This window comes from Mycetomoellerius zeteki, unplaced genomic scaffold (genome assembly GCF_001594055.1).
Source record: "Mycetomoellerius zeteki isolate Tzet28-1 unplaced genomic scaffold, Tzet1.0 scaffold174, whole genome shotgun sequence".
Classification (NCBI taxonomy): domain Eukaryota; kingdom Metazoa; phylum Arthropoda; class Insecta; order Hymenoptera; family Formicidae; genus Mycetomoellerius; species Mycetomoellerius zeteki.
Window position 1 is genome coordinate 2752997 of NW_017256696.1, and position 14646 is coordinate 2767642.

Here is a 14646-nt window from a genome sequence, read left to right on the forward strand (position 1 = left end):
CGAACATGCCAGCCTAACACCCTGCGTGGTCCTGTGTCCGGATAGACACGCGAGGACGTGCCGGTATATGCGTTAGTGAGCTTCACATTATGGTGAGAGCGCGAACGTAAGGACGCTATCCGTTCGGAATATTAATCGAGTGTGATATACTTAAATTAATTAAAGCAACTATGTTTTTCTTTTGCACTCATTCTCGTCGTTGCGTCTTATTTCCGCGCCAGAAAAACAAACATTATGTTGGGAGGGAAAATACGTTTGCGAGGTATCTTTCCGAATTACGATAGTCATGTATCGAGTTGACGATACTGATTAATTGGCCAAGGTGTAATTTTCGAAAAATTGTTTTAGGATACATAAGCAAAGCGAGAGGAGGTTCAATGGGAAATCGCGAAATCTGCTATTATCTCTGCTCGTCATATTTAACCTGACAGAAAGAATCTAATTGTGGAAATCGAATGCATGAATTGATGTAATATATTTTATATATATATATGAAAAGAATGATTTTTTAAAATATCAAAAAATTTAACCAGATACACAGATTTAAAAATACTTTTGTGGGACCATCAAAATAATTATGTAGAAAACTTAAGCGCGATGGCAATGCTGCAATTTTTTATATATTCTAGTCTGAGTTTCCAACAAAATTATTTTGATGTAATGATACAACAAAAAAACACTTTTCAACATCATTGTTCTTGAATCACAAATTTATTCTAAAATATTTTATCACATATCATATATATTTATATATTTTTAATTTTAAAGCGAGATATAATTCATGTAAGCAACTCGCCGAATGATTTTTAGATTTGCGAGACAGACCACCGCGCAGTTAGCGTAAGAATGGCGCTATTACAAATGCAAGACAGTAGGTAAACGCCTTTTTTATCACAATGAGGTGATTTATTTGTAGAAACAACTTCGCGAAAGGACATCTGATCCACGCGAAAGGATATCTGGTTACGATGGTACTTATGGAAATGTGCATCGAATGACAAATATAGCTTGCCGAGGATCGCGAATCTGCCGCGAAATATTTACAACTGCCTGTAAAAATCATTAAAAGAGAAAGAAAAATTTGAAACCACGGTAATTCTAAAAATTTAGAGATAATTTTATAAATTAATAAATCTAAAAGAGCAAATATAAATGTTGCAAACGTTTTACAACATGAAATATTGAAAATTTATTCAACACGATATATTCAATCATCTCCTTCGACTTTTTAATAAGTTATTCTTTTAATTTTTTCTTAATTAAAAATTCTAACATTAATTAATAATAGTGGAATCTTTAAATCATCCTTTCATCATTATTGAAAATTAAGGGATACGTTATTTTTATTATTTCATTAACAAATGTAAACCTAATAATTTCTACAAGAAACTGAAATATTCCAATTATCTATAATACTAAACGTATTTCTTCGTTAGAAATACGATTCATCTATCAAATCCATTCATTCCGATATTGAGAACATACGGCCGATCTCGACACTTGAATTGGCATTTGCGCAATGGATGGCTGCAAAAATACGAAGGCTAAGAAAGTAACTATAATTTAAGAGATTATCTTATACGGAAGCTCAACCTGGTGCACCGACCAACAATACGCCATTACTCGCGAATAAATAAAAGCCGCAATCTCGTACATGTGCGGTAGCGAACGATAATTTAAGTCAGCAAGGAGCGAAGCTGCTCCGATGGCTCCTTGGAGCACGGTGCGTTCTCGGTGATTTGATGCTTCCTGGGCTGAACGAATCAATCTGGCCGGATGAGGTCGCAGATTCACGTTATGTAAGAGCATATCGTTTGGCACTTAACTGCAGCTTACATGGTAATGTGTTGGGCGTACACATCGATCACACATATAGCTAACTAAAGGCGAATTACGTGTACTTTGGATAAATGCCTCTGAGTAATGAAAAATTTTATACATATGTATAAAAGGTAAACAGAACCAGTGATAAAATTTCCGATTTCTAAAAATGAGATGCCAACTTCACGAGATAAATAGCATTCACTAAAATTTTAACCCTATTTTCGTTATGCATTCGTTCTTGTAATAGATACTACAACCTTTTTCATAAACTAATTTTTTTTTAAATAATTTATACATTATTTTAAACCTTGTTTTTATGACGCAACATTAAACGCAAAAAGAAAAAAATCTTCACTTTTGTGTAAAATATATTTTAATATGAATTCTCTTAATTACGATGATTGAATTGTTACAAGTATAGAGCGGCACTATTTGACTGTGAAGCTTTGTGTCCGCGATACTAGAAACCGTTCCGAGATTTTGGACAGAGAAAGAAATAACAAATCACATTTGATAAATTTGGTCACATGACCAATGCGATTGGTCAATTCTTTCTCCGCCCGAGATTTCGGACGGATTTCTATATCGGACACAAGCCTTTAAGTTAAGAGAACAAACATTTGCATAACGCATAACGTATAATGCATAAGAAAATGAACCAATTAAAGTCTTTCATTTCCTTCCTTTCCATGAAATAAAGGACTCTAGTTGGATTTATCTTATGCTTTATGCGTTATGCTTTTTGTAAGAGTCTGTGCCCGGTTTAGGCTATATCAGTTCAAATCATCAATATTTATGTTCTAACTAAATTCACATATCACTCTTCGACCTTCGTCGAACATTTCCCTATGGTATAGACATTGTCATGTTTAGTAATACACACTCTAAGATACTGTGCAGACGTGATGGCAATGCAAAGAAATAAGTCAAGTAGTTGGATACGGCATTATTATAATACTTTAGGAGAACACAAAATCCAATGCAAGATTTGTTCTTATATTGCATGCAACGCATTAACATTAAAAGTACACTTATTTCGTGCTCATAAAATATTTCATGATGAAGACATGGATTACAGACATGGTCCGATATGGCATTATTTCACAGAAGAAGAAAGGTACACTTCAAAATGTAAGATTTGTGATACATCTCTTTCAAGTGGATATTTAACATGGGTGTTAAAGAATCATCTTAAACGTAAACATCCACAAATATTAGAAGAAATACAAAACAAATTTAAACATTCTTGGATATCGGCACATTTCATATTAAACACATCAAATGATAAAGTAAAATGCAAAATTTGTTGTTACACGTTTAATGTATTGCAAAATGATATAGATGATTTAGCGTGCCATTTGGTCAAGCATGGCTTAAATAAAAAAACTAAAAAGAGTACTGAAGAAAACAACATGCAAAGAGATACGAAAACGAAAAGGTGGATATGGCAACATTATAGTAAATTTCAGAATCGTACGGTACAGTGTAACATTTGCCATGAAAAATATATTCGGCCTAACTATTTTCACTTGGAAACACATTTATTTTATGCTCATCAAATATGTCCTGACAAAGAAATAAACAAACAAAATAACCAAAGTGGCTTAATATGGCAATATTTCACAAGAGAAGGACGATATGCTTCAAAATGTAAAATTTGTAATTCTTCCCTTATATATGGATATTGTGCAATATTAAAGGGACATATGAAACGAAAACATCCATTAATAATCGAGAAAATACGAAACAAATTTAAACATTCGTGGATATCGAAAAATTTCGAAAAATTGAATACAAATGACAGAGTACAATGCAAGATTTGTTGTAAGAAGTTTGACATACTTAAAGATAAAGTAAATGACTTAGCGAACCACTTGTCCAAACATGGCATAAATAAAAAAACTAAAAAAAATACTGGAGAAAATGACATGAATACGAATCATCAATCGGAATCGGAAGAAAATAACGAGTAACTTCTCATCAGATTGATAGTCATATCAATCGCATTTGAAAAAATGACAACGGTAAATAATACAAATACTTTTGTTTTATCCTCCTTTAGTCGCTCCTTTATTGTGCACTCATATATATAACAAACATATAAGAAATCAAATATTTAGAGTATTTGTTTATCATAAAAATTATAGAAATTTGATTCTAATATTTACAATGAGTGTTTCATAAATTTTTCAATATTTCAGTTAAGTAATTCCATTTAGTCGATATCAAAATCAAATAATACAAGTTTACTATAATGTTTTTACTATAATTTACTTTAATAAAATATACTTAAATATTTAATACCTGATAGCTGTTCAGTTTATCTATTGGAGTAATTTTTGAGCCAAGCATTTTTTATTTCCAATAGTATTAAAAAAAAAAATATTAAGCGTTCGGTTTTTTAAATACTTAAATAATAAGAATTCCAGCTTTGACGCGATTATAAAATAATGTACTTGAGTGAGAAATTTAATTTTGTAGCACTAATCACAACTATATATTCCAACTTTTTAATCTGTTATTTATTTCGTTCATATTTGCAGATTCAATTTTGAATAGGATACAGTAGAGGTTCCAATAAATTTTTAAATTAATGTGAAGAAGCATAAGCAGTTTCAACTATTAATTGTCAACAGAAACTGTATGTTGTTTAGGATCATGTCCTGGATATCATTTGTCAAAATCAAAGCCATTCGAGGTTGTATCTCTTATTTTCATTTTTACGTATAAAATGAATTTTTAGTGCAAAAATGAAAATAAAAAGAATAATCTCCAATGGCCTTGATCTTGACAAATGATATCCAGGACATGATCCTGAACAACATTCAAGAGGTTTTAAGTAATAATACATGTAGGCAAATGTCACACCGTTTCTAAAATTTTTATTTGTGCGCAAAAGTGCATGTAGGCAATCGAGCTATAGGCAATAATCATTGTGCACAAACGGACTGTCGGCAAAAGTGATGTAGACAAACGATTTGTAGGCAAACGGGATCCCCCCGCAAATAACTTGCTGACACGAATTGACAGTGCACGTTGTTTCTTTGTAAAAATGTGATGGAATTCAAAGCGCGATAAAGAAATTAATCATATATCCATCGCCTCGCCTGTCTGCTTATTAATGAAAAAAACAGTAAATATTCGTTGATGATACATCATTTATAAGTGTAGCACTAAAATCAGTAATAATGCACTGATTCATTCTTTTAAAAAGTACAATCAAAAGATCAAAATGACACGATTATATGGAAATAGATATTTCGAGTGATATTATTTATATGAATCAGAACGATAAGAAAAAACATTTTAAGAAGTAATTATTAAATATAAGAAAGAATTATTAAATTTTTGAAACTGTTGAATATGAATATTTTACTGACCATAATAATTTATTTTTGTAGAGAGAAGATGACTTGCACAAAGCGGTAAAATTAACTACGAGAGAAAGGAGATTTATAAAATTTGCGTCAGTGGCATACGATGGTCAATTGTATATGACACCGCAGGATTTTCTTAACAGCGTCATTGATGCCGAACCTCGACGTACGTAACTCACATTTATTTACTTTAATAAATATCCATTTTAGTCTTTGCAACGATAGTTATTCAAATGTGTATTCGATTAGAAATAAATTAGAATAATGAATTAAAATTACATCATTCTAACTTCAATAATATAAAATTAAAAAATAAAGGAATGCGTAGTTTTATGACAAATTAAGAGAATTTCAAATTCTTATTGTTTATTATTCTGTTCGAGTCTTTCGTCGCAAATTTATTTTACTTTATTCAAAGTAACAAAGCTTCGGTTTTTATATCATCGAATATAGTATATTTCTGTCGTTTCTTTAATGTATTTTTGAAGTAGAGATATTAAAGACGCGTTACGATCATTAGTGCATTTCAACAAACCTCTCTCAATGCGGCATAATGGTACGCGACTTTAATAATATTTTCAGCAAGATTAAAGAGGCGCGTGCTGACCGATCAAGAGCTCGAAGTGATGAGAAATTCGACTTCTTCGCTACGCCATGGAAGCATACATATGTTTCGAAATTTGCGAGACAAAGGTAAAGATCTAAAATGAAATATTATGTGTATCTATAAGAGAGAAAAATTAATATTGTTTCTAAGCAACTAAATAAAAATAGAAATAATCATCTACAGATGACGATTAGGATATATATAGAAAAGGCAATTGTGTTGAATAACATTGCATATTCGTGCGTTTATAACGCCAATAAATAAAAACCTCTTGATTCGAGTTACCGGAAAATCTACGATTGACAAGTCTCCACAAATGTAGGTACGAGCTTCAAGTGTCGCAGTCCGCACCTCGGAGCTTTCTACCAAAGTATGCAATTCGACGAGAAAAACGAGGCGCGATAACCAGAGCTATCGATCGCAATCGACGCGTACAGTATCTGTACTTACGACATTTATAGTGCTTATCCGACATAAGTTTTCGCCACCCACGTGAAACATTCGTCACGACAGACAGGGCTGTATCATTAGTTTAATGACGCGGCAGCACTTCTCACGGCGGCTGCGTTTTCTCCTTGCTCTTTGCGCGTGCACCGCACGTTCGTCGCGCTAATGGAAATGCAAATAATCGACAGACGTAAGGGATGCCACGATGGAGGAGAGGAGGGCAGCCAGTTCACACCTCTCTTCAATAATAACGAGTTCCTCGTCCCTGTGCCACCACGATTGCGTTTCTCGTCTTTTTCTTCTCCTTTTCGCGTGAGTGCCAGGCGGAATTAACCGGCGCAGATAAACGGGTCCGCTTTTAAGGACACTCGGTAGAGAGTCCGAGGCCGTTACAATTAAGAACAACTTAAGAAGATTGGGCGCTATCGACGAGAAACCACCGTAACGACTGAGATGGCGTCATCGTCATCTCATGTAACAATATATCTGAGCATTCATTGATTCCAGCGATCGTAATCGTATATTTAGTCGTTACACTTCCTTATTGTGTCAACGACACGCGCTGCTTTTCGCAATATTACGACAATTATTTCCTTGATCACTTTGAGCTAACTCTCGTTCTCTAAAAATTATAAATACAGTAAATCAATTAACTTTTCTTAAATAATATACGTATATTCATGACTGATAACAAAGTCAAATTTAATTTATTTAATTTAAAAATCAGACGACATATATGTGTATTTACAAATATTTATCATATGATGCGAAAGATATTTTTAGATATGAGAACAAGTATCATCAATAAGTACATATTTATACCAGAAATTAGATTTGCTTTAATACTTATGTTAATCTAAATTTCTGACAACAGACATATTTAATAACAAAACAAAACAACAGATTACATACATGGAACGAACATTATCGACAGTAAACTGACTCTGATTTCTTTACTTTCTTTTGACTGTTAATTTTCTAACCACGGAATCATTTTCTGCTTTCGAAGCCACGAATTTTATAAGGTAGCTACGATCTGTGAAGTAGCCTTCTTGTTATGTTACATACGAGCTAAACTGCGCCGCAAGGGAGTACGTTTAAAATCAAAATTTAGGTGCGTCCGCAGGTCTCGCTTTTGCTATTAAATTCTAAATTATTGATCCTCCCCGAAGGCGATGGTTCTCTCAAAGAATACCTGAAATCTCGTGAGGCGTGTCTAACGTGTTTAACATATTCTACTTCCAGATGTCGTAAACGCGTTTAATACTGCAGACCTCTCGTTATCCTTAAATGCGGATTAGCGGGAAAATTAGGAAAGAATTCGACGAAATTACGAGAATTTACGAGACATCGAGATAAAATCATGTGGAATATAACGATTTGCCTTTCGAATCATCTAGATTTTTATAACGTCTCGATCTAGTATTGCAGGAAAAATATCTAATCATGAAATTAAATATAGAAATTTTGAATTTGTTATTAATTCGATATAAATGTACACTATTTATAAAGAGACTAAATTTATAAAGACAATAAATAATATAATTTCTGCAAAATCAATATTGACGTGTCTGCGAAATACACGGAACCACTTGATGCGACAATAAAAATTTTTTATAAAGTAAGGATAAAATTGACAATTTCCTCTATTTCTAATTTATGAATAATACAATACATAAGATATTAATATATGAATTAATATTAATATATGAAATAATATGTAATAAAATATCAAATAATAGATATAACAGGTATACAGTTATTTTAACTAAACGTACAGTTTTTTATGTAGCGATCACATCGTTTCACGATTCTAAATTGCTCGCGTTTTTACTTTCAGGAATTATTTCTTACACGGAGTACCTGTTCCTTCTGTCCATCCTGACAAGTAAGTTTTCCGCCGGTAGCTTCAGATATATTCACAAGGCAAATTGCGAGTTAAATGCACAAAACGCTTAAATGAAACGATTGATCGCAGTGTTGGGTACACAAACCATATGTTATGAAAGAAAAAAATCGGCTAATGTGATGCCGCGTTCATCTTTTTCACGTAAAAGCAATGGCCGTTATCCGCTTACATACTTGGGAAGCAGTAATCTACATAGAACGTTCAATTTATTTAATGTACTCGGCACAAATTATTGCGTGACAATTTTAATAGTAGTCGGAACTCGCAAAGAAATCTACTCAGAATTCGCGAAAAATAAGTTGTCCTATGTTCGATCATTCTTTCTTCCATCTGCGAATTTTTTGACTAATTTGAAATAAATTTGCCTTCAACGAAAATTAAACTATACATTTTTAAAGACTTACGATATTTACGTACCTACATAATTAATTTTAAAAGGACAATTTTAGGATTAAAATAAATTTTATTTAATAGAATTAAATGAAAAATATTGTATATTATTCAACCTAAAAACTTAATTATCTCAAATTTTATTCAGTTACGATTTAAACCTTTTATGTGTTAATAATTTTTTTAATTTAAAAATCTGACATAAATTATATTTAAAGAATTCTTAGATAAAAATGTATTGCGTTTTATTTAGAAAGCTATATATGTACACACACATTTCGTGCACAAAAAGTTTGAAATTCGTTAGATATAAAATAAATATCATCCATTATAAAAATGTTTTGTTAATGTTGAGAACCTTAATTTAATGCTATAAATTTACGGCGATAACTGATCTCGTTGCAGAGCCGAAAACTGGTTTCCAAATCGCCTTCAATATGTTCGATACCGATGGAAACGAGAGAGTCGACAAAACTGAATTTCTTGTGGTAAGATAGTTGCATCGCATACAAACAGGTTTTCATTTAATTGCGGATGCAAACACATCTTTAGAATTAATAATAAACTATTTATTAATTGTTTCTATTCTATTTTACGAAATAAAACTTAAGTTTGCTTCTTTCTGATAGCAGCAAAATAAAGCACAAATATTTTTTTTACAAGGTATTAAATCAATATAGGATTTATTTTCGATAAGTAAAAATAAAGTGAAATTATTTAAACAATAACATTGTATTCTCTCTCTGAATATATATTTTTCATTAGCATTAGTTTAATTATATTTTACTTGCTATCTTTTCTTATTTAATAATATTATATATATCTCAAACTAGAAAATCGATAGACTAGTAATATGCAAATATATTATTTAATATATTTGAAATATTATATAAATATGTAAACACATTTAGGAATCAACACTGCAATAATAGAAGAAAAATATCCTCAAATATACCATGGTATATTTATATCTTCAAATATTAAGAATCTTTTCAAAATTGTAAGATGTGCAAGGTCATCGAATAGAATTTCACTGAACTCTAGTTTACGTAAGCTAACTGGAACATTTAGGGGACGGATGTACCAAGAAAAAACTCCTGTCACTAAGAAACTGTTGTACTAATTATCGATTAATTAGCGTCAACATCATTTTTGTTATTCTCATAGATTCGTCGATTACTCGGCGGCAGCTTGAAAGAACGGGACCTTGACGAGCCAACAAAACGTGCAGTGAGTTTTAGAAAAGTTTCATAAAACTTTTCCTCAATCAGAACGCGATGTCAGAAGTTAAACATCGACTGATGTTTAGAAAATCAATATAAAGATGCCGTTATATCTCTTTCAGTTATGAAATCATCTAACGGCTGTATAATTTGCTATTCCATTTACCGCCTTGAACTATTTATCTTTTGAAGTCTTTTAAAAATATATTATGCATATTTAAAAATTGCATTTATTGCAAATATTAATTAATCTCTTTAGAATATTTATATTGCTAAGGTAAAATTCAAAATCTTTAAATAAAATTTTGAAATTTGTTACATTTCGAAAAAATGTATTAGACGAAAATCGCCGATACCGACATACCACTTTGTTTTTAGACACTATTTCTTAAACAAAAGATAAAAATAAAACTTTAAAAACGTAAATACAAACTGAAAAGTGTCTTCTACCAGATAGTATAAGCAGTTTTAATAACTGTTTGCAATTTTGCAATTAATTTTTTCGTAAGGTAAGCAAAAATGAGCGTCTGACAAAATGGGCTCCAAAACTGACACAGTAGGCAATAATGCTACGTATTCGTATTCTTTTTATTTTACAAGCATTATCTGTATAAAATACCTACAAGTGAATCTATATAAGATTTTCCAGAATCTTTTCACTTCGATATAAAACATTTTTATTGAATTATATGCATATTCATTTTATGCTGTTCTGCAAGATACAAATATGTAATGCGATAGTTTTTCAAGATAGTTTTCCCATATACGCACGATTGCCTTCAGCTTCAATAGACTTATTTGACAACATTATAAAGATTAAGTTAGCTCATGGTCTGTTTTACAGACAGGTGTGACGGTTTACGCTGCACCCTAATTTTAAATTTAAAATCGTATTATAAAAAGAGAAAAAATGCTAAGAGAAAAAATAATATAAATAAAACTGATTTAGGAAACTACAAGCATTTAAAATGACGTAATATTATTAATAATATAGTCACCATTATTTAAACCACGCAATTTGCAAAAGAAAATCGTAAGAATTTTATTTTCGCATTCGTAGAATTCGTTTTTAGCTGATTTGGTATAGAAACAAACCACAAATATACAAATTATGAGTTTGTACTTCTTTAATTAGCTAAACAGATCATGATTTTATTAGTATTAATAAAGTGCAATAGTTAGTTTCTGAGAAATAAGGGGGTGTCACTTTAGGAGACCTATGTTAGTATCGGTGACTTTCCTCTATATGTTAATTATTCATTGATATATGTATTACATTTTTTAAATTTATTTAATATTTACCAATCATTTATAATTATAATTTTTTATTATAAATATCTTTTGCTATAATTTCGATTAACATTTTTTTTATTAATTTCATAATGCATTTTTTTCTGTCCAAAGATAATGCTTCTTTTATTTATTTTAACAAATTAGTTACGTGCTATAATTACTCCGAGTGAAGAGAATCTAGGCAAGGCAAAACTTCGCAAAACTCATCCGAATAAATCAAATGAAATCGTCACAAATTCTTATGTAAGTTTGCAAATATGTAAAATGCTGTAAATCAATACATGTGTTTAATATTAATCTAATAAATTATTTCTTTTTGCATAACATTTTTTATTTAATATTTAATATTTTTATTTTGATATTTTACGACTTTCAAATATGTATTTTCTTATATCTTTATGTTTATATTATTTAATATAAAATAGCAACATAAATTGTATAAAATAACTTTATATCTTATGATTACCAATAACGTCGAATTTATTGAAATCATTTAATAAACCAATTGTAATCTATGTTGTTTTTATCATCACATACAATTTTTTAACTAGTTTAAGATATAAACAGTTTATTTAAAATATATGTATATTAATTTATCTTTATGGATATACACGCAGATTCAGTACAATCAAATGTACATACAATCACCATCACTAATCTGTTTCAAATTTTACTAATATTGATATTCGATCGTTAATATGCAGCTTACCAGTTCCATCGAAAACACCTGTGCTCTAATATGTCAATAAACGTTGCTCTAACACTATTTGACATTTATTTCAGATGTACTAACACTGGACGCCGAGATACTACCATCACTTTGCCTTTGTATCATGTAACCCCGGCACATACATTTATTAGTAAAAAGTGTGTTAACATCACGTCGATCTGTCACAATAGTAATTGTTTCCTTTCACACTTTCATCTTTGATATAGATGGAGAAGATATTCAGTCACGCTTGGCGGGGCCGTCATGGATGCGAAACCAAAGAAGAATTAGAACAATTACAGGAACGTCAGAGAACGCCAGAAGAAATTCAAGGTCAATTCATCGACGACGATCAGGTATTGTGACATTACTTACGCATATTTTTAAATAAGATGAAAAGTAAGAAGTTAGAATAAATAAAAATCGATAACAGATCCATTAATCTAGCCAGAAAAAATCAACAATGACCAACGTTTAAATCTAAAGAAAACGTCAATTAATTTCTTGTAATAAAAGTTTTAAAAGGCTTTCATTTAACTTTTATAATAAATATATCCAGATAGATAATTATATTTAGGTCAACAGGAGTTTTTTTATGAGTATTTTTATTTCAGTATATATAATACTTTATATGTACACAGGGTTTGCAACGACGTCACGCTGTGGATACTACCTTGATGATACACTTTTTCGGCAAAGATGGTACCAATGAATTAAGATACGATGATTTCAAGCATTTCATGGAGAATTTACAACATGAAGTATTAGAATTGGAATTCCACGAATTCAGCAAGGGACACAATACAATTAACGAATTGGATTTTGCCAAAATTTTGTTACGATACACGTACCTCGAACCTAACGAGTAAGTTGAATAATTATAAAAGCTATGTTCTCAATATAATATTTTAATAATCGTGAGAAACGATGAACTATTAACATTTGAAATATTATGAAGATATAAGTAAGATATTCAAATTATATAGTGTCCTGTATACATATGTATTTTATTATAAACTATCTTATGTATTTTTGTTTTAAATTGAGCCAAGGTAGTGGCACCCAAATTTTTCAATTTAAATATTTTTCAATTCACATCCTAAATATATTTTCCTAATTAATTTAAAAGTTGCGTAAAATGAACAATTAAATTCACAGATACGATAAGTACTTGGACAGAATGCTGGATCGAGCAGAATTGCATATTGGTATCACATTCGAGGAATTCCGGCGTTTCTATCAATTTCTGAACAATCTGGATGATTTTTCGATAGCGATGCGAATGTATACATTGGCTGATCATCCTATATCCAAAGGTAAAGAATTAATAATAAAAATCTTAATCAATACCGATTTGTTACACATCAAAGTATTCATTACAATATTAAATTAACCAATTTTATTTCCTTTAAAAGTAAATTGTTTCAAACGTGATGATCCTTTTGTTACATTTTTTTAAATATTGTCCCTTTTTCTAGATGAATTTCAACGCGCAGTAAAGATATGCACGGGAACGATGCTTTCAACTCACATCATCGATACAGTCTTCGCACTATTCGATGTGGATGGAGACGGCCAACTGTCTTATAAGGAGTTTATAGCAATTATGAAAGATCGACTGCATAGAGGTTTTAAGGTAAGATCTCGCATATTTATACAGATACTTTGGAAATATACATATAGTATCTCATTTTCGACGAACTACTTTAGAAGATGTGTAACATCTCGTATAAAATGAAGCCGTAAAAATAACGTTTACTACAAAACAGAAGAGACCTGTACGAACGGTTGTCATTTTTCAGGCTCACAAACTATAATATTTTCAGATAATTTATAAAATGCAATGAAAATGTAACAACCATTATTAATGCGAAATAACTCGATCTTTTGTAGTCTCAACAACGCAATGAGGGTTGGGAGGCCTTCAAATTCTGCGTAAAACAAGAGATGAAAGCACCTTGAAGAAAGAATCATGATGAAATACACAAAAATGTGAAAATGCAAGTGAAGATAATAATAGCACTCACTAATTATGCTAAAAATTATAACACTCTTGAGAGAGTAATTACTAGTAATAATTAATAGTTACTATTAGTAACTATAGTAATAACTATAGTAATAACTAGTAGTTACTATCAGTAATTATAGTAATAATTGTTTCGAATAATTTGAGTATTATAATATTTGAATATATTTATAGTCCTAATACAAACATTATATAAGAGTGTAAAAAAATGAATATGTACACTGAGAAAAAATATCTTAATTTCAAAGAAATATTTCTTTTCTCGTATTTAAACAAATTATTACTTTGGATCAATGAAAATTTCTTTGAAATTAAGATATATTTTTTAGAAATATTTTTTAAAAAACATATTTTAATTTCAAAGAAATTTTCATTGATCCAAAGTAATAATTTGTTTGAGTACGAGCAAAGAAATATTTCTTTGAAATTAAGATATTTTTTTCTTAGTGTAGAAGAAATTCAACTATATGTGATATAATATAATGTGATTTATATAAGTAACATATTACAAAAAAAAAAACGTTTTTCGGCGAAAAACGTGTAAATCTCTGTTAGAACATAAATATTGATATGTAGTTTGAAGTCGCCTAACTAATTAATAATTAAGAATTCAGATTATATTTTTTTGCGTGTAATGCTGGCACCATCATGGTGTTAATCCGATTTGTTAAATTAAATAATGATTTATAAATTTGAGGATGGTATATTTTAAGCAGTTAATTTAAAAAACTCTTACAAAACATGAAAATCTGCATAGCAACTAATTTGTTTATGAAAACGAAACTAAAGAAATATATTTTTTAATCCAATCTTTTATCTTAATTAAATACTTATTTTGTTT

General features: G+C 30.2%; 1 protein-coding gene across 1 annotated transcript in view; it reads left to right on the forward strand.

Annotated features, from left to right (window-relative positions):
• The window catches only part of LOC108721606 (Mitochondrial calcium uptake 3), a 28029-nt gene extending 14233 nt beyond the window's left edge, over positions 1–13796 (forward strand). The window contains exons 2-12 of the mRNA XM_018446248.1: positions 5226–5367; positions 5784–5894; positions 8096–8143; positions 8960–9042; positions 9722–9784; positions 11215–11313; positions 12007–12135; positions 12421–12644; positions 12938–13095; positions 13258–13415; positions 13673–13796. Of these exons, the coding sequence (XP_018301750.1) occupies positions 5226–5367; positions 5784–5894; positions 8096–8143; positions 8960–9042; positions 9722–9784; positions 11215–11313; positions 12007–12135; positions 12421–12644; positions 12938–13095; positions 13258–13415; positions 13673–13741 (1284 nt within the window). The 3' untranslated portion in view covers positions 13742–13796. The remainder of the gene's footprint in view (positions 1–5225; positions 5368–5783; positions 5895–8095; positions 8144–8959; positions 9043–9721; positions 9785–11214; positions 11314–12006; positions 12136–12420; positions 12645–12937; positions 13096–13257; positions 13416–13672) is intronic.
• The last annotated feature ends 850 nt before the right edge of the window (positions 13797–14646 follow it).